Here is a 21,711-nt window from a genome sequence, read left to right on the forward strand (position 1 = left end):
CCTTTTTAAAGTTTATTTATTTTAAGAGAGAGCAAGAGAGTGAGGGAGAATGAACAAGGGAGGAGCAGAGAAAGAAAGAGGGAGAAAGAGAATCCCAAGCAGACCCCATGCTGTTAGCATAGAGTCCAATTCAGGGCTGGATCTCACAAATCACAAGATCATGACCTGTGCTGGAATCAAGAGTTGGACACTTAACTGACTGAGCCACCCAGACGCCCCAAGATTCTTCTTAATATATGACAACTTGTATAATGGTATGTTTTGAGACCGTGAGCATGGGCGCTCTCCCAAAGGATCAAGGTGTTGTTACTATAAGGGGGTGCAGGTTCAATACCACCAAGGCAAGATCAAATTTATGTGACCTATAAAAAAGGATACTTTCTTTTTTCTAAATTAAAAATGATTATTTTAGAAATTTCTTAGTAAGAAGTTAAAATATGGGACTCAGGCGTTAAGGGTATAGAAGGAAGAGTGCATTGTTTGGAGTGCATTTAGAAAGGAGTAAAAAGAAGGCTGAAAAATACAGAAGCAGGATTGATTCTCATAGAAGGGTGGTATTTAAAGGTTAACGTGGAGCCGTTATCCATATAGGTAGCTTATGAAATAGAATCTGAAGGAAAACGAAGTTAACCTATTGGCTCAAGAAAATTTTTTGTTTCTTAGATTTTTTACTAGGTCTGAGTTTTTTGTTTTTGTTTTTTACCTTATAGACTGTCTTCCTGGTATGTGCAAATGGATCTGAAAGGTTTTAAATTCTAGTTTAATCTTTAACCCTTTTTGGTTTGAAAGGGCTTGATCAGGACAGTTTACTGAAGTAGTGAGTGTGCGAAAATTTTAATTTAATACCGTAGGCTCCTCATTTTCTGCTCTGTCATATATCAGCTGGTTCAGTATTTACTCCCTACATATAAGAGATTATTTTAGAATGATTTTGAAAATATAACAACCATTGATAATGTAGAATCCTACTGCTTCTTAAATGATTATAATTTATGTTTTGATGAGAAAAATAGGCACTGTGATTCTCTATAAGTGCAGTGTGTAAAGAATTAAAGAAATGTGAGTTTTTATTTAAATTAAACATGGGGCAGCATGATGTAAATTTTTTTTATTTTTACTTTTTTAAGTGTTTATTTTTCAGAGAGAGAGAGAGGCACGAGCTGCATGAGCGGGGAGGGGCAGAGAGAGAGGGAGACAGAGGATTTGAAGCAGGCTCTGTGCTGACAGCAGAGAGCCTGATGTGGGACTCGAACTCCTGAACTGTGAGATCAAGACCTGAGCTAAATTTGGACACTTAACCTACGGAGCCACCCAGGTGCCTTTTAAGATGTTTTAATATGAATATAAAATGTGCACAATATCACTTTGAATTTTAGTATAAGAAGATAGTAGTTTAATAATAAGCATTGAAAAAATGATAAGCATTTAAATCTAAGGGCCAGATAGTCCTTAAAAAAGAAAATAAATTTAGTCCTTAAAATTCAGAGGGGGAAGGGTCAATATGGCACTACAAGATGCTCAGGGCTCATCTTGTATGTTTTCTGCCCCAGTCCTTGAATCAGCTATTTCTCCAAAGAGCCTTGGTTCCTTTATTTGGAGAATGATATTAGAAACCATACAGGTTTACTTGTTGCTGTGAGGGTGTCATTTTTACTGATAGCAAAATGTATATACTAACCAATATATAGATGCATATCTGCAGTATTTCTTTGTAAAATCACCTTTATTTTTATTGTTATTCTTTTAAATTTATTTTTATTATTTTATTTATTCTCAAGTTAGCTAACATACAGTGCAGTGTTGGCTTCAGGAATAGATTCCAGTGATTCATCACTTACATACAACACCCAGCGCTCATCCCAACAGGTGCCCTCCATTAATGCCTCTCACCCATTTTCCCGCACCTCCATCAACCCACAGTTTGTTCTCTGTATTTAAGAGTCTCCTATGGTTTGTGTGCTTCTCTGTTTTAATCTTATTTTTCTTACCTGTCCCCTATGATTGCCTGTTAAGTTTTCAAATTAAGTTTTCAAATGTGAAATCATAGGATATCTGTCTTTCTCTGATTCACTTATTTTGCTTAGCAGAATACCTTCCAGTTCCATCCACATTGTTGCAAATGGCAAGATTTCATTTTTTTTCATCACCAAGTGGTATTTCATTGTATATGTGACCACATTTTTTATCCATTCATCAGTTGATGGACATTTGGGCTCTTTCCATAATTTGGCTGTTGTTGATAGCACTGCTGTAAACATTGGGGTTCATATGGTTCTTGAATCAGCATTTTTGTATCCTTTGGATAAATTTTTAGTAGTGCAGTTGCTGGGTTGTAGGGTAATTTTCAATTATTTGAGGAACCTCTGCACTGTTTGAGTGGCTACCCCAGTTTGCATTCCCATCAACAGTGCAAGAGGGTTCCCCTTTCTCCACATCCTAGCCAACATCTGTTGTTTCCTGAGTTGTTAATTTTAGCCACCCTGAGAGATGTGAGGTGGTATCTCAATGTGGTTTGATCTGTATTTCCCTGATGATGAGCAATGTTGAGCATCTTTTCATGTGTCTGTTTTCCATCTGGATGTTTTCTTTGGAAAAGTGTCTGTTCATGTCTTCTGCCATTACAAAATCACCTTTAGGTTTTTTAATCTGTAGTAAGCTAAAAATGAGTTCATATTGATGTTTCCAAGTTTAATCCATGGATAATTCTAGTCTTTCCCCCATGATTCTAAATTTCCACTCCATCATTGAGAAACCTGGTTCCCATCATCCACGTTCCATTTAATATATGGATATTAATAATATATTTGCCTTGTACCTCCATGGGAAGTGCTTTTTTATCAACTTAGAATATAGTGTTTATGTGCAGTTCCTTTGCCTATATTCTTTTTTAAAATTTTTTTTACGTTTTATTTATTTTTGAGAGAGAGATAGAGATAGCATGAGCAGGGGAGGGTCAGAGAGAGAGGGAGACACAGAATCTGAAGATAGGCTCCAGGCTCTGGTGTCAGCACAGAGCCCGACACGGGGCTCGAACCCATGAACTGGGAGATCATGATTTGAGCTGAAGTCGGATGCTTAACCAACTGAGCCACCCAGGTGCCCATCCTTTGCCTGTATTCTTGTAGACTTCACTTACTTTCAAAATAAGTTAGATCAGCATCCTCTTCCCACCCTCCATCCATTCAGTGAGGTTGTTCCATGCATTTGTCATACTATTAGACTATCTTATCTGCTTTCCTGGGAAATCCTGGGATTCCCCCAACTGCCTAAATGAATTTTTAAAATTTGCATACATTAAAGTTCATCATTTGTGTTATAAAGATTAATGGGTTTTGGCAAGTGTACATTGTCATACATCCACCATTACAGTATCATATAAAATAGTTTCATTGACCTAAAAGAATCCCCTATGCTTCGCATGTAGAACCCTCCATCTTCTCCTCCCGTCCCTGGCGATGACCGTTTCTATGGTTTTGACTTCCCCAGAATGTGATATAATTGAAGTCATTCAGTGTGTAGCATTTTCAGACTGGCCTCTTTCACTTTGCAAAATATATTTAAGATTAAATTGTATCTTTTCTTAGCTTGATACCTTATTTTTAATACTGAAAATATTCCATTGTATGGATGTCTCACAGTTGGTTTATCCTTGTCCTGTTGAAGGATATGTTTGTTGATGCCGGGTTTTGTCAGAGATACATAAAGCTGCGGTAAACATTTGCATGCAGGACTTTTTGTCGACATAAGGTTTCAACTTATTTGGGTAAATACCTTGGAGTGTGATTGCTAGACCCTATGTATGGCAAGACTATGTTTAGCTTTGTAAGAAACTGCTAAGCTGTCTTCAAAGAGGCTGAGCCATTTTGCATTCCTCCCAGCAGTGAATGAAAAGTCCTGTTGCTCTACAGCCTCACTAGCACTTGTGTTGTCAATTTTTTGGATTGTAGCCATTATAATAGGTGTGCTGTGGGGTCTTGTTTTAATTTGTAACTCCCTAATGGCATGATGTGGAGCACTTTTTCATGTGTTTATTTGCCATCTGTTTGGTTTTTTTGCCATCTGATTTGTCTTTTCAGATTCTTTTTCCATTTAAAGTATTAGGTTCTTTTTGGTGACTTTTAAGAATTCTTTGTATATTTTGGATACTGTATACTTTGTATATTAATCAGATACATATTTTGAAAACATTTTCTCCTTGTGTGTGGTTTGTTTTCATTCTCTTAGCAGTGTCTTCCACAAAGGAGTTTTTAATTTTAATAAACACCTATTTTTTTCTTTCATGGATTTTATATTTGGTGGTATATCTAAAAACCCATGTAAAACCCAATGCCATATTTCTTCCCTTTTAAACTGGAATATTTTCTCCATTCTTGTAACAATACAAGAAGTCATTATGTGCACCCTTATTTCTGACTAAGACTTTATGGCACAATCGTTCTAAAATACCCTATGCAAATATCATTTTTAGTAAAAAATGCTTGCTTCCGCAAATGCTTTGTTTGTTGTTTCCTCATTTTTGTTTCAGATTTAAATCTTGGTTTTAAATTTCTTTTACTAGTTTATGTATGACTCTCCTGCTTTCCAGTTACCCAATTATTTCCTGTTACCCTTCTTCTGTCCCTATTTTTGTTATTTTTTCATGGCCAAAATAGTTGATAATACTAATTACTATATTTTTCTTCTCTTCTTTGGGCCTAAAAAAATGTCTTCTTTCTACACGTTTTTATTCTTAGAAAACAGGGGTCATGCACTCTGAAAAACTCCAAGTGCCCTATAGTGGCCTATTAATCTTTTGTTGTACAAGTGTACAGTTTACAGAATTATTTGGTGGTATAATTCTTTATGCTGGAACCTAATTCTGGAATTGTTCTTAACTATTTTATTGTACTCATTAAGTTTAACTGATTTCTTTAGTAGAAGCCTCTTTAGGAATTGTTCATTTTATTTATTTATTTACTTATTTTTAATTTTGGGCGGTTATTTTAAAAAAAAAATTTTTTTAATGTTTATTTTACTTTTGAGACAGAGAGAGACAGAGCTTGAGTGGGGGAGGGGCAGAGAGAGAGGGAGACACAGAATCTGATGCAGGCTCCAGGCTCCGAGCTAGCTGTCAGCACAGAGCCGGACACGGGGCTCGAACCCATGGACCGTGAGATCATGACCTGAGCCAAAGTTGGCCGCCCAACTGACTGAGCCTCCCAGGGGCCCTGGGGGTTATTCATTTTAAACAAGTACTTTTAAAACTACTTGGAGGATTTCATGTCAACAATAATTGTTTAAATTGTATTTTTTAAGTTGGTTAATATTTACTTATTTATATTTTTAAATGGCTTCTTTTTTTATGTTTGTTTTTGAGAGAGAGAGAGAGAGAGAGAGAGAGAGAGCGTGCGCGCGTGAGCGAACAGGGGAGGGGCAGATAGAGAGGGAGACACTTCAAATCTGAGGCAGGCTCCAGGCTCTGAGCTGTCAGCACAGAGCCTGATGCAGGGTTTGAATTCACAAACCATGAGATCATGACCTAGGCCAAAGTCAGATGCTTAACTAACTAAGCCACCTAGGTGCTCCAAAGTTGGTTAATATTCATGTATGTGAAGCTATATTAATATTTTGTTCATGGCATTACAATTGCTATACTTGTTGTACGTATAAGTATTAGATTTAAATTGTAGACTATTCCTGAAAAAATTACAGACTCATTAATTATGGATGCATTTACTATATTTCTCTTAAAATTGTGTTTATTTGTTTACTTTTTTGATATACCTAGTAAAGATATCATGCTGAGAGATGTAGTTGATTAAAACAGATGTCCTGGGGGAGGAAGATAACATGTGCTGAGCTGTGTAATTTGTGGTGGGAAAGAAAATGAGGAAAAAAAAGGCAGACAGAAAGGAGGAGGCTATTAGATTTTAAAATAGCATGGTAGAAAGTTCTGAAGCTGATGTGGGGGAAGAGAAGTAAAAGATGTAAGCAGTTGTGTATATCTGTCCTTGTTGAAACATGAGGGAGAAAACTAGTAAGGGGCAAGGAAAGCCTACATGGGTATTTTTGAAACTGTCAAGTAAAGCAGTGGTTTGTACTGGGCAGTAGATATGCAAAAAACGTTTTATATACATTGGTGGTTGGGTACTTAGTTGTAAGATGTTTGTGTGTGTGATGAATATAGATGGGGGAGTGTGGTGATGAGTACAGAATGTATTATTTCAATTTGAGGAGAGTTGCACTCAGAGTGTTATAGTTGGATGAGTAAGATTCTGATCAAAATACTTGAGAGGATAAAATAGGATAAACAGTGCTTAACCTAGTCTAAAGAGAAGAATACACAAGTTTGGAGAAAGAGAAAGAAACAAGCAAATGAAAAATTAAAAAGGTAAATGTTTGTTTTAATATAGCTTATGTTTTTAAATAAAATTAGGCAATATAACACATTTGCAGATAATTTTCACTTAGATCTAAATTTTTGGAACTACCCCATAATTGTTTTAATTTTTTTTTTTAACCCATAGCTTATAGTAAGACTTTATTTTATGTAACTTTTCCTAGACCTTGGGTTGTGGTACATAGTTTCTGCTATGTGAATTTCTAGAAGTTTATAATTTTAATAGTCTCTCTTAGGGGCTTCCCAGTTTCATTCTCCACCATGTCACGCTAGTATTATATCTAGAAAACTATATCAGGTCCATTTCTTCCATTCTTAGCCCATGTGTCTACTCCTGTTCGTGTTGTCTGCCTTGATATCCAGTTATCTTTTCTATGTAGAAGTCTTTTGACTACTTCTCCATCCTCCTTGTCCTCCCAATCTCATTTTCTTTACAACCTGAGATTGCATGTCTCATATTGAACATAGTGAACTGACTACTTCATCTTCATCTAACTTCTTCATATTTATCTTTGTAGTCACTGGGCAGGGTGTAGCCCTAAAGCCTGGCAGTGAAAGAGACTGAGCATGGTTTGACTTTTAACCTGTTGTTGGTCCCCACTGCCCAGCCTCTCTCCTACTAACATGACATACAATTTTCTTGTTATTCTTCATACTTTCCTTTTCTCCATTGCCGTGGATAAATACCTGACTAATTATGGTATGTCTGAGCTTAGAGGTGTTGCTTAAGTTATTTTATTACTTCCTGGAAAGGAAAAAAAATCACCCGAGGAAAAGTATTTCAGTGTGGAATTAAAATTTTTTTTTTTAATGTTTTATTTATTTCTAGGAGAGAGAGAGAGAGCATGAGCAGGGGAGGGTCAGAGAGAGAGGGAGTGACAGACTCTGAAACAGGCTCCAGGCTCTGAGCTGGCAGTCAGCACAGAGCCCGACACGGGGCTCGAACCCACGAACTGCGAGATCAGGACCTGAGCGAAAATCGAACGCTTAACCGACTAAGCCACCCGGGTGCCCCTCAGTGTGGAATTTTAAAAAGCTGTAGTGAAAAACTTTTATGTAGGTAAAAGGATTAAAGCACATGCTAATTTCCTGGTAACTCATGAAAGTAAAGGCTGAACATTTGGAAGGTTAGATGTTCTGTTTACTGCAGTAGGAAGGATCATGCAGATGCGGTGGGGCTTGGGTGGGATAGAGATAGAAAGTAGATTTTGCATATGGTAAGTTTTAGGTACCTCTTAGAATACCAAGTGGATTTCATTGTTGTGGTTCAGTAGTCTCTTTTGACCTAGAAGAATCTTCTTCTTATTCATTTTTTTCCAGAAATTGAATTTCTTGAAGAGTTCAGGTCTCTTATCTAATAGAATGTCTTACACTTGGAATTAATTGTTTCTTAACAGTTAGCTTAAGATTTAACATGTTTTTGACAAGAATACAACTTAGGCAACATTGTGTACATCACATTAAGAGGCATATATCATCAAGGTTGTCCCACTGTTGGTGTTACTAAGTTTGATCACTTGATTAAGCTCATGACTGCCAGATTTCTCTGTTGTAAAGGGAATATTGTTGTTAGGGAATAAATATGTTAGGACTCCCAATAGCTTGTAGTGTTTGTTTGTTATCATTCTCTTTATCCACTCAGTACCATAAACTTGAAAACCAGTTCTGTCATTTTAACAGTTTTACAAAGGTGGCTCTTCATATTAGAAATTTAAAAAGATGTTTGTTAGAATAAAAAAGGGGCAGAAATGAAATTGAAACTATGTGAAAGTGAAGTAGGAGAGGCAGTAGTGAGGCATACCTTGTGTTTGTCCATGTTTGGGGGGCGGTGTGGAACACAGTCTTGAGGTAAAAAATTGTACTGCTTCATAGAGCTGTTATAAAAATGTGAGCAACATGTTATAGCTATTCTAAAACATGAACGTTATTAGCCTTCTTGAAGCAATCCTGGTTAAAGTTAATGAACTTTATTATTTTTTTATAGGTTTAAATGCAGTACTGGATATTTATTTCTTAAGGTAAGTTTTTTATTTTTCATCTTTTTCAAAACATTATTAAATTTGTTATCCAAGTACTTTTTCTAGAAAGTAAGTTTTAGTTACTGAATTGTGTCACTAATTTATCATCTGGGCTTAGGGGCTTTATCTATTACAGAGAAGAAAAATGTCCTCAGGGGAATGATTGTTACTGCACACACAGCACCTAGTAATAATATGCCCAGCACTTGAGTGCTGAAGAAAATTGGTGGGTTATCATGAGACCTTAGGTTTACACATTTGTGGTACATCTCAGTATTCAGAATTGCTTAGGTTTGCCTTAGGATCCTTGAGCCTTGGGTTGAATATTAGTTTCCTAGGGCTGCTATAACAAAGTGCCACACACTGGGTAGCTTAAAACAATAGAAACTTATTCTCTCCCAGTTCTGGGGGCTAGATGTCCCAAATAAAGGCAGCGTTGTGCACCATTTGTGAAGGCTTTAGAAAACACTCTTTCCTTGCCTCTTCCTATCTTCTGGTTGCTGCTGGCAGTTCTTGGGGTTCCCTGCTTATAGCTGTTTCACTCCATTTTCTGCCTCTGTCTTCACATAATCTTATCTCTTTGTGTCTCCTTTCCCTGCTTTGAGATCCCCTCTCCTTATAAACACTCCAGTCATTGGGTTTTGGTCCCACCCTAATCACATATGACCTCCTCTTAAATTGATTACATCTTCCAAAGATCCTATTTCCAAGTAAGGTCATATTCATAGGTCCTGGGTTTATGACTTAGACATATCTTTTTGGGGAACACAGTTCATCTCATAGTGGTTGGGACTTGAATGGAGTTGTAGCAGTATTGAGATGCCACGATCACTTTGATGCTTGAATAATGTGTTCTATGAGGTACTAAATTATTTTGGAATTGATATAGAAATAAAAGTGAATCCCTACATTTCTCAAGGCAAGTTAGAGCTTGTTCTACAACAGACTTTGAGTGGTAGAAGAGATGAGAATTTTTAACATTTACACATAAAAAGACTGGGGGCGCCAGGGCGGGCTCACTCTGACTTGAATTTTGGCTCAGGTCATGATCAGAGTCATGGAATGGAAACCCGCGTCAGGCTTTTGCTCGGCATGGAGCCTGCTTAAGAGTCTCCCCTTCCCCCTCCCCACCCACCCTACCAGCTCNTCCCCCACAGCTCCAACTCTCAAAAAAAAAAAGAAAAGAAAAAGAAAAGAAAGGAAAAGAAAACATTTAAGACTGGTTATTTATTTGCATTTGTGGGATTCAGCCTGACCAAGGATTGTGGCTCTCCTGAGGTAGGACGTAGCTCTCCTGAGTAACAAAGTAGAGGGGTTTTTTTGTTTTCTTTTGTGTGTACTTTGCCTGAGAATAACAGTGTTCTCCTTTTTATCCATTTATGTTAGGAAAGGAAACTTGTATAATTGGATAACTTTTTAAAGCTCATTAATACTCTTGACCATTTTAGAAAAGTACAGGGTTATTGCAGTTCAGCTCCAGCTTCAAAGAAGGTCTTAGATAAGTGAACCTAGCTCGGTTCTTGGCTTTTGGTAAATGCCTAATATGTATTTGTTATTATTTGTGACCCTTTCTAAGAAAGTGAAGGAGGTTTGAGGTAGTCACGAAAAGAAGGAAAGTTCTCACCTCTTTTAATTATTTTTTTCTGTCTGGCTGGCTAGGATATTTACTGTTCCAGTAATTGGTTTGGTTTTGTTCATAAATGACTGGAAAATGTAGATTACAGTTGAATGAATGTTTTTAATATAGGACAGTACATATGATATTAGATACATGTTTACTTTCTGGAAATTGAAGGTAATATTTTTTAAAAGTGTGTGTTTATTTTGAGAGAGAAAAAGTGCACTCTCATGTGAGCAGGGGTGGGGCAGAGAGAGAGAGAGAGAGAGAGAGAGAGAGAGAGAGAGAATCCCAAGCAGGCTCTGTGCTGTCAGCACAGTTTGTTAGCTCATGGACCATGAGATCATGACCTGAGCCAAAATCAAGAAGTTGGATGCTTAACCGACCGAGCCACTCAGGCACCCTGGTAATATTCTTAAATGCCTTGTATTATATGATGCTTTTGGATAAATATTAAAAATCCAGGCTTTGTTAACTTTTTTCTTTATTCTCTTCTTCTATTTAAATAAAAATAGCTGTATTAATCCAATAAGCTGTAAAGCCATAATGTGGCATACCATCCTGTTTGAGAGGTGAACATTACCAAATAAAAATGGCTGACAGAAGTGGGAAGACTATTCCAGGACAAGTGTATATTGAAGTGGAATATGATTATGAATATGAAGCAAAGGACAGAAAGATCGTGATAAAACAAGGGGAACGATACATCTTGGTGAAAAAGACCAATGACGACTGGTGGCAGGTCAAACCAGATGAGAACTCCAAAGCGTTCTATGTGCCAGCTCAGTATGTTAAGGAGGTCACCCGTAAAGCTCTCATGCCGCCTGTTAAACAGGCAGTTGGACTGCCAAATAATTCTATGAAAATGATACAGAGTCTTCATCTTCAGAGGTCAACAGAAAATGTGAACAAATTGCCTGAGCTTTCGAGCTTTGGAAAGCCATCATCGTCTGTTCAAGGAACAGGTCTTATTCGTGATGCCAATCAGAATTTTGGACCCAACTATAATCCATGTCAGACTGTGAACCTAAGCCTGGACCTGACCCATAATAATGGAAAGTTTAACAGTGATTCACATTCTCCTAAAGTTTCTGGCCAGAATAGGACGCGCTTATTTGGTCACTTTCCCGGTCCGGAGTTCTTGGACATAGAGAAAACTAGCTTCTCCCAGGAACAGTCTTGTGATTCAGCAGGAGAAGGCTCAGAAAGAGTGCATCAGGATTCTGAATCTGGTGATGAACTTAGCAGCAGCTCCACTGAACAGATACGGGTAAGATGAAAAGTATAATGGTGCAGCACTTGTACCACCGAAACAATAATACTGCAGATTTTATTTTAATTAAAATCTTTGTAGGAGTTAGGAATTGTTTGTTTTGCTTTGTTATTAGAATAGGTTCTATCCTGATTTAATGAGGTGGAGAATAGTGGAAGAACTTGTGGAGTTTATAAAGGTTGGCCTTATGGTTTCCATAGTTTTTGTACTTTTTTGGACTAGAACTGCTTCACGTGTAGAAACCTTTTTTTTCTCTCTCTCAATTGATAATGCTTAAAGTAGAAAGGATTTACTTATACTACCCAGTGATATTTCTTTTACTAGACAAAGTTTGTTTTCTAATTGTACTCATTTGGCTTGTTTCTGGTAAGTTTTCAGGTAATAGTGGGACTGTGAGGAAAGGTATCATTGGAATGTTAGCTACTAACTCTTGTTCTTTCAAACTTGTTTGTTAACCTTTAATATTAAAGAAAATACGGAGCTGACAAATCTTTGCCTTCATTCATGCACTTTTGTGTCTTAAGTGTTTAAATATACATACTTGTTTGCGTGGAACATTGGCCTGAAAAAAATTGTGTGTAGATGGTTTGATTTTTTTTTTCCTCTTTATCTAACTTTATATTGAGTTTAGTTTATGTATAAAGCTTGTCAAGTAAAGTGAAATAAAAATTAAAAGCAATTGTATGAAATTGAAACTTGAATGTATTTGGATAAGCCTAATTAAAAAAATTTTTTTAGACACACAGAGACACACACAGATACACACACACACACACACACACACACACAGAATGAGTGGGGGAAGGAGAGAGAGAGAGAGGGAGACACAGAATCTGAAGCAGGCATCAGGCTCCAAGCAGTCAGCACAGAGCCTGACACAGGGCTTGAACCCACAAACCGGGAGATCATGGCCTAAGCTGACGTTGGATGCTTAACCAACTGAGCCACCCAGGTACCCTGGATAAGTCTAATTTTAAGAGAAATTGAAAATTGATAAATTTTTGCCTAAACCTCTGTTGTAAGATTTATTCATCAAGTTAAGTCAGTAGTTGTAAGACTGGTCTTAGATGTGGCCTGACTGTGTTGGAACTAGTTTGTTCTTCCTATAGCTTTTAATTTTTTTGTGACATTTTGAATGGAAAAGGGAAGATTCTCTAGAAAAATTTCTGATGTGTGAGATCAGGGCAGTTACATGAAGTAGCCCTGTCAGTTTATCATCATGTGTCTTAGGAGGCTTCTATTTAGTCTTTATGTGATACTTTGACATAGGGTATATAGTGTTTCCTGGAATTTTTCTGTTCATAGCTTCTTTTTTGAACTAGTGGGACTTGGGAAAGGTGTTTTCTATTACTGATAGCCATGACAGTTCATGGTATGTTTTACATGTATGTACTCCAGCAATCCTATGTTCTTTTCATCACGGTCATCTTAAATTCACTGCACGGAAGTCGAAGCTCCTGCTCTCCGGAGCCCTAACACTGCTTGGAAATCCTGTTAAATTTCTCTAGCAGGTCTTCATGACAAGTATTTCAAAACTTTTTCATTTCTCTCAATCACCTGCTTTTTTTCCCCTGCTCTCTTAGGTCAGATAACCTTGCCTTCTATTTTACAGCCCAAATAAAAGCTTTAGGATGGAAACACTCCAGCTGTGGGGAGCATGTATTGCACAGCAGTTAATAGCACTGGCTTTAGATTTGGATCTGTTTCCATACCACTTACCAGCTGTGCCATAATTGGGGCAAAGTACTTAACCTCTGTGTCTAGGTTTCCTCATTTTAAAACGGGGATCACAGGGTTGTTGAGGATTAAGTGGGCTACTATATCTAATATGCTTAAAACTATGCCTTGTGCATAAGTGCATTATGTATCTATGGCTGTTTTGTAAATCCCTCCCAAGTCTAGTGGCTTAAAACCATAACATCTTCTCAGAGTTTCAGTGGTCCATAATTCAGAAGCTGGTTAAATGACTAATTTTAAAGGCATAGAGTGTCATGGGGTTACAGTCTTGTGAAGGCTTGGCTGGGGCTGGAGGAGCTGCCTCTAAAATGGCTCACTCACATGAAATTAGTTGGACCTCTTCACAGGTGCTTGTGTTGTAGACCAGCTCTCCCTCAGAAGGAGCAGTCCAAGACAGAGCAAGGTAGAACCTGCATTGTAACCCATTGAAGAAGATCTAGGTTTCCAGTTTTTTGCTGCTGTAAATAAAGCTGCTATATATAAACATTTCTGCACAGGTTTTTGAGTGAACATAACTTTTTGTTTGTCTGGCATTAAGTGCTCCTGAGTATTGCTAATGGTATTGTAAATATGTGTTTAAGTTTTTAAAGAGACTGCCAAACTGTTTTCTAGAGTGGCTGTACCATTTATATTCCTACCAGCAATGTACGTGATCCAGTTTCTGTGCATGCTTGCTAGCATTTGGTGTTGCACTGTGTTTTTTCTTAAGCCATTCTGATAGGTGTGTAATAATACCTTGTGATATTAATTTGATTTCCTAACAGCTAATGATGTTGAACATCTTTTCATATGCTCATTTGTCGTCAATGTCGTCAATGAAATGTCTCTTCATATCTTTTGCCCATTTTCTAACTGGGCAAAAGTTTTGTACTCTTGAGTGTAGAGTTCTTTATATAGTCTAGATGCTAGTCATTTGCTAGATATATGGTTTGCAAATATTTCCTCCCAGTCTATAGCTTGTCTTTTCATATTCTTCTTTTTTTTAATGTTTATTTCTGAGAGAGAGAAAGAGGCCACAGGGGAGGGTCAGAAAGAGGGAGACACAGAACGAGAAGCAGGCTCCAGGCTCTGAGCTGTCAGTACAGAGCCCCATGTGGGGCTCCAACCCATGAACTGTGAGATCATAACTTGAGCTGAAGCCGGATGCTTAGCCGGCTGAGCCACCCAGGCGCCCGTCTTTTCATACTCTTAACACCATAGCTGGTTTAGTCAGGGTTCTCCAGAGAGAGGGGTGAGAAAGAGAGATAGAGAGAGTGTGTGTGTGGGGGGGGGGGGGGGGGGGGGGAGATANATCCACACACACACAGAACGAGATTTATTTTTAGGAATTAGCTTACGTGATAATGGAGACTGGCAAATCCAAGATCTGCAGAGTAGGATAGTATGCTGGAGACCCAGGGAAGAGCCAGTGGTGAAATTCAAATCCAAAGGTTGTCTGCTGGCAGGATTTATTCTCGCTTTGAAGTAGTTAGCCTTTTATTCTATTCTGGCTTTCAACTGATTTGATGGGGCAATCTGATTTACTCTTAAGTCTACTGATTTAAATGTTAATTGCATCCAAAACACCCTCACAAAAGCATCCAGAATACTGTTCCATCAGATATCTGGCCCAGCTGAGTTGATACATAAAATTAACCATCACAGTAGGCTTATTTTTACTCTTATTTTCTCTTAAGGTTATGGATTTCCATTTTGTATTTAAATCCATGGTCATTTTGGATTTAATTTCTGTGTAAGATGTAAGACTTCAGTGTAAGATGATTAAATCAAGGTGGGATTTTTTTTGGTTTGCTTTTGTTTTTTGCCTGTGAATATCTAATTATTACAGTATCATTTGTTGAAAAGACTTTCCTCCAGTAAACTGCTTTTATATCTTTGTCAAAAATCAGTAGGCCACATTTGTATGGATCTATTTCTGGATCCTCTGTTCTGTTTCATTCATATTGTGTCTTTCCCTACTCTAATATCAGACATCTTTGATTTTTTTTTAATTTTTAATTTTATTTATTTTGAAAGAGAGCAAGTTGGAGGGGGAGAGGGGCAGAGAGGGAGAGAGAATCCCAATCAGGCTCCAATCTGTAAGTGCAGAGTCCAGTGTGGGGCTCAAACCTATGAACTGCAAGATCATGCATGACCCGAGCCGAAACCAAGAGTCAGATGCTTAACCGACTGAGCTCCTCCATGAACCCCTCAGACATCCTTGATTACAGTAGCTATATGTCTTAAAATTGGTAGACTGATTTCCTCCCAATTTGTTCTTCAGAATTGTTTTAGTTATTGTAGTAGTCTAAATAATATTTGCTAGAGATACCAGGTCCTGATCCTTGGAACATGTACATGTTACTGTTTTAAAGAAGAAGGTCTTTGTATAGGTAAGATTAATTTAAGGATTTTGAGATGAAGGTTATCCTGGACCCTGCATGCAATCACAAATGTCCTTACAAGGGAAGAGCAGAGGGGGCATCACACACAAAGAAGGCTATGTGAAGACGGGGCCCAGAGAGATTTGAAGATGCTGGCCTTAAAGATAGGAATGATGTGGCCACAAGCGAGGGAACGCTGACAGCCACTAGAAGTTGGAAGAGGCAAAGAAAGCGTTGTCTTCTAGAGACTGGCGTGAGTGCAGCCCTGCCTGCTCCCTGATTTCAGCCTGGTGATACTGATTTTGGACTTCTGGCCTCCACAACTGGGAAGGAATAAATTTTTGTTGTTTTAAGCCTGTTTGTATTAAGTTCTTACAGCAGCCACAGGAAACTACTACAGCTATTCTTGTTCCTTTGCTTTTCCTCATACCTTTTAGAAGAGTCTGATCCATATCTATAAAATATCTTGCTGGGATTTTGATAGGAAGTACATTAACCCCATGTTATTTTGGAGAAAATTGACATTTTTACTATGTTGTGTCTTCAATCTGTGTATATCTTGTGTCTCTCCACTTATTTAGATCTAATTTGATTTTTTTACATCAGCATTTTGTAGTTTTCAGTAAAAGTCCTGTATGTGTTTTATTGTATTTACACCTAAGTATTTAAATTTTTTGAGCAATTGTAAGTGATACTGTGTTTTTAATTTTGGTATTCACATATTTATTGCTAGTATATAGAAATACAGTTGATTTATTTTTTTAAAGATATATTTTTAAATAATCTTTATACCAAACGTGGGGCTCGAACCTACAACCCTGAGATCAAGAATCTTATGTGCCACTGACAGCCGGCCAGGCACGCTACAGTTTGTTTTCATTCTTACTTTTGAAGTTTTTTAAAATATACTTTTAGATTTCCAGAAATACTGTGAAGAAATTATAGACTTATGATATACCCCACACCTAGTTTTCACTAACATATTAGTATGATTCATTTGTCATAATTAATGAACTGATACAGATACATTATTAACTAAAGTCTGTACTTTGTTTTCAGGATTTCCTTAGTTTTTATCTAGTATTCTTTTTTATCTCTTCCAGAATACCACATTACATTTAGTAGTTATGTGTCCTTAGGTTCTTCTTGGCTTTGATAGTTTCTCAGCATTTCCTTATTTTTAATTAACTTGACAATTTGGAGGAGTTTTGGTCAAGTGTTGTAGAATGACCCTATGTTGGAATTTGTCTCATGTTTTTCTCATGATTGAACTGTAGTTCCAGACTTTGGGGAAGGAAGACACGTAGGTAAAATGTCATTTTCATCACATTTTGTTAAGGGTAATTAATGACCAGCATCATTTATCATTGTTGATATTGGCCTTGATCACGTGATAGGTATTTTTGTCAGATTTTTCCACTTTTTTCCCTCTCTTTCCATACCATAGGCTTTGGAAGGAAGTCGCTACAGTGGCCCATACTTAAGAAGTGGAGGAATTATGCCCTATCTCTTTAAGGGTACAGGGTCTACATTAATTACTTGGAATTATTTTATGTGAGAGATTTGTATGTTTTACACCATTTATTCAATTACTTACTTATATCTGTATAGACTCATAGGTCCTTTTATACCTTGCATTATAATCAGTACTACTATATTTTGTTCCTCAGTTATTTCAGTTTTGGCCATTGAGAACTCTTTCAGGTGTGTGCATGTGTGTTTTAGTCATTCCTTACTTTCTGGCACTTCAAGATACTCCACTCCATGCTCATCTTCTGTATTTTCTGTGCCAGCCCTAGAATCTGCCATTTCTCCAAGGAGTCCCTTGTTTCTTTACCTGGAGAATGGTATTAGAAACCAAGTTCTGGGTGTTAGGGTGCTAATACTGCTAGGATGTCATGGCTTCCAGGCCCTCTGAGCTGACAGAACAAGGAAATAAACATAGGTATGCTAACGCATATGTGTATGTATATATTGGGTGATTGTATACACCCAATCTATAATTATTTCCACATGTAACCATCTGCATCTATGTTGAGCTAAACCGGGGTTCATATTGATGTCTTCAACTCTGTAATCTGTTCCTACATGAATCATTGCTTATCTATAAACTTCGTCCCCAACACTGAGATATGTTTTCCACCATCCATTTGCATAATTGTTCAGTTTCAGTAGAGGTGTATAGGAGTATTAGAATTGTTAACTTGTATCCCTGTGGAAATAACTTTATTGAATAGAATATAGTACTTCATATGCAGTTTTTTTTAAACCTTAAAGTTTATTATTATAATTTTTTTGAAACAGATAGCACAATTTGGGGAGGGGCAGCGAGAAGGAGAGAGAGTCCCAAGCAGGCTCTGCTCTGCCAGTGCAGAGTCCCACACAGGGCTCAAACTCATGAAACCATGAGATCATGACCTGAGTCAAAACCAGGAGTCAGATGCTCAACCAGCTGAGCCACACAGGTGCCCCAGTTTTTCTTCTTCTTCTTTTTTCTAATGTTTATTTTGAGAGAAAGCAAGAAGCACAGCTCACAAGCTGGGGAGTGGCGGCAAGAGAGAATCCCAAGCTGGTCCCATGCCCAGCACGGAGCCTGTCTTGGGGCTTGTCCCCAGCCAATATCAAGAGTTGGACACCCAGCTGACTGAGCCACCCAGGCACCCCCAAATGCAGTTGTTTTTTTTTTTTATTTTAGTTTTACAGACTCATTTTCAAAGTTTCTTTGTTAATCACCCTCCCCTCCTACCCTACCCTCCCTCCCCCCGGGTTTAATGAGGATCCTGCATGCATGCATATTCTGCTTTCTGTTTTGGGATTCCCCACCCCACCTTGAATTTCTGTATTAAAAAAATTGCATGCATTGAGAGATTGAGGTTTCCTCTTTGTGCTGTAAAGTTTAGTGGGATTTGACAAATGCATACTGTTATGTATGTATAATTACAGTATCACACTGAATATATTTTCACTGCCCTAATTCCCTGTACTTTGGCTATTCACTCTCTCTCCCCTTCCCTCCCCTTCCACTCTTGGCAACCACTCATTATTTTACTCTGTAGTTTTGCTTTTTTTGCAGTGTCTTTTAATTGGAATCCTACAATAGGTAGGTAGCCTTTTCAATTGGCTTCTTTAATAAACAGTGTGTGTATTTAAGATTTATCCATGTTTTTTCATGGCTTGATAGCTCATTTCTTTTAGTGCTGAATGATCCATTGTAGGGATGTACCACAATTTTTTTATCCCTCTTTTGGACAGGTTAGTTGCTTCCAATTTTTGACAGTTGTGAATAAAGCTGCAGTAAATATTTGCAAGAAGTTTTGTGTGTGTGTGTGTGTAGACATAAATTTCAGATAAGTTGGGAAATACCGGATATCAGTTGGGTAGTACCTTGGATAAATAAATACCTAACATTGCTGAATAGTATGGTAAGACTATGCTTACTTTTGTAAGAAACTGTCAAATTATCTTTTAAAGTGAGTGTACCATTTTGTATCGCCATCAGCCGTAAAGGAGAGTTTCTGTTCTACATGAACATGAAGATGGTGACCCAGCAATTGTTATTGTTAGTTTTTTGGATTGTAGTCATTCTAATAGATGTGTAGGATCTGATTGTTTTAATTTGTGTTCCCCAGTGACAAATTGATTTTGAGGATCCTTTCCTGTGCTTGCTTTGCTGTCTTTTTATCTTCTTCGGTGAGATGTCTAGATCTTTTGCTCATTTTAAAATTGGGTTTATTGTTGAGTTTTAGGAGGTTTTTCTAAAATTGCATTGTATGTTTTGGATACAAATCCTTTATCAGATACATATATTTTACAAATACTTTCTCCTAGTCTGTAGGTTATCTTTTTATTTTCATAACAATGACCTTCACAAAGCAGAATTTTTAAATTTTAATAAAGTGCAAAATTTAATTATTTTTTTCTCCCAGACCATGTTTTTACTGTTGTATCCAAAAACTCATTGCCAAACCTAAGATCACCTAGATTTTTCTCTGTTTTCTAGAATTTGTGTAGTTTTGCATTTTATGTTAAGTCTGTGACTCATTTTGGGTTAATTCTTGTGAAAGGTGTAAGGTTTTTGTCTAGATTTTTTGTGTATACATGTGTTTATATATCTCCAGTTCCTGCTATTTACAGAAAAGCCTTTCCTTTGTGCGTTGAATTGTCTTTGTTCCTTTGACAATGAGCAGTTGACTGTGTGTGTGTATATATTTCTGGGCTATTTTGTTCCATTGATCTTTGTGTCATTCTTTTGCTAAAATAACATGCTGTGTGGATTAATGTAGTTTCATAGTAAGTGTTGAAATTAGGGAGTGCATGTCTTCTAGCTTTATCATTCTTCAATATTGTGTTGGTTCTTTTAGGTCTTTTGCCTTCCCATATTAAGTTTAGAATCAGTTTGTTATCTATGAAAGGTAATTGGGATTTTGATTGGAATTGTATTGAATCTATAGATCAAGTTGGAAGAATTGATGTTTTAACACTATTACGTTTTCCCATCCATGGTCAAGGAATATGTGTTCATTTATTTAGACTTGCTTTTGATATCTTTCCACTAGAGTTTTGTAGTTTTTTGTACCCTTTAGCTATCCCTTGACTATCCCTCTATCCTCCCCTGCCCCAAACAACCTTTAAACAACTTCCTATTTCTGTAAATTTTACTATTCTGAATGTTTCATTTTAGTAGAATCATATACGACGTGCTCTTTTGTGACTGACTTCTTGCACTTAGTTTTCAGCGTTCATCCATGTTGTAGCATGTATCAGGACATCATTCCTTTTTATGATGTAATAATCTATGTTTATCTATCACTTATTGGGTGTTTTGGTTATCTTCACCCTTTTTGTGCTACCATGAATAATGTTATAAACACTTGTGTACAAGTTTTTATGTGGATATATGTTTTTATTTCTCTTGGGTAAATATGTAGGCGTGGAATTGCTAGGTGATATGGTAACTCAATGTTTAACTGTTTGGGTAACTTAAGACTATTTTCCAAAGTGGCTGTATTGTTTTGCATTCCCACCAGCAATGTATGAGGGTTCCAATTTTTCCATATCTTCTTTAGGACTGGTTACTATCTGATTTATCACAGCTGTCCTAGTGGGTGTGAAGTGGTATCCCAGTGTGGCTTTGATTTGCATTTCCCTCATGATTAAAAATGTTGAGTATCTTTTCATATGTTCATTGACTACTTGTATATTTTCCTTGGAGAAATGTCTGTTCAGATCCTTTGCCCATTATTAGGTTGTCTTTTTATTTATTGAGTTGTAAGAGTTCTTTATATAGTCTAGATAGAGTCCCTTATCACATATGTTTTGCAGGTATTTCTTCCATTTTGTGGATTGTCTTCTCATTTTCTTGATAATGTCCTTTTAAGTACAAGTTTTAAATTTTGATCAAGTCCAATTTACCCATTTTTAAAATTTTGTTGCTCGTGCTTTTAGTGTCTTTTCTAAGACTCCATTGCTACATATGAGGTCAGGAAGATAGTCCTTCTTTTTCTACCAATAGGTTTATAGTTTTAGCTCTTAAATTTAGTTTTGATCCATTTTTGAGTTCATTTTTATGTATGGTATAAAGTAAGGATCCAACTTAATTTTTTTTTTGTATATAGCTGTCAAGTTCTTCCAGGACTGTTCATTGAAAAGACTATTTCGTTACCCTGTTGAATGGTCTTGGCACCTTTGTTGAAAATCATTTGACCATAGATGTGTTTATTTCTGTACTGTCCAACTCCACTGATTTATGTGTGTATTCTTATGCCTCTGATAGATTGTCTTGATTGCTGTTGTGTTGAAAGTGCAAAGTATTGTTCCTTCTGCTTTATTATTCTTTTTCAAGAATGTTTTGTCTATTCTGGCTCCTTTGTAATTCTGTTTGGATTTTAGAATCAACTTGTCAATTTCTACAAAGAAGACAGCTGAAAATCTGATAAAGAAGAGTCTTAAGTCTGTAAATCAGTTTGGAGAATGATGCCATTTTAACAATGTTAATGTTTCTTGCAGGGCAAATGTGGTGCTGAATTCGCTCAGTTTTGCTTGTTAAAGCAAGTGTTTATTTCTCCTTCATTTTGCCGCATAGTTCTTTGGATACAAAGAAAATTGGTGATTTTGTTTCTTTCAACACTCGAAATATTTGACCCGTTCTCTTTTTGTTTACTTGGTTTCTGATGAGAATTATGCTGTAATTATTCAATAGAGCAGGTGTTTTTTTCCTTTGGCTGGTTTCAAGTTTTTCTCTTTATCTTTGTTTTTTGCAGTTTATATATGATCTGCCTTTCTATAGGTTTTTTGATACTTATCCTGTTTTCAGTTGGAGACAT

The 21,711-nt window shown here is 37.0% G+C and overlaps 1 protein-coding gene across 3 annotated transcripts in view; it reads left to right on the forward strand.

Moving 5' to 3' along the window:
* Nucleotides 1-21,711, forward strand: part of ARHGAP12 (Rho GTPase activating protein 12) — a 118,201-nt gene that overhangs the window by 8,879 nt on the left and 87,611 nt on the right. For all 3 annotated transcript variants that reach the window (XM_077771757.1, XM_077771758.1, XM_077771759.1), the window contains exons 2-3: nucleotides 8,364-8,397; nucleotides 10,531-11,285. In XM_077771757.1, coding sequence (XP_077627883.1) covers nucleotides 10,608-11,285 — 678 coding nt within the window. In that variant the 5' untranslated portion in view covers nucleotides 8,364-8,397; nucleotides 10,531-10,607. The remainder of the gene's footprint in view (nucleotides 1-8,363; nucleotides 8,398-10,530; nucleotides 11,286-21,711) is intronic.

The sequence above is a fragment of the Crocuta crocuta genome, unplaced genomic scaffold, assembly GCF_008692635.1.
Source record: "Crocuta crocuta isolate KB4526 unplaced genomic scaffold, BGI_CrCroc_1.0 scaffold457, whole genome shotgun sequence".
NCBI lineage: Eukaryota > Metazoa > Chordata > Mammalia > Carnivora > Hyaenidae > Crocuta > Crocuta crocuta.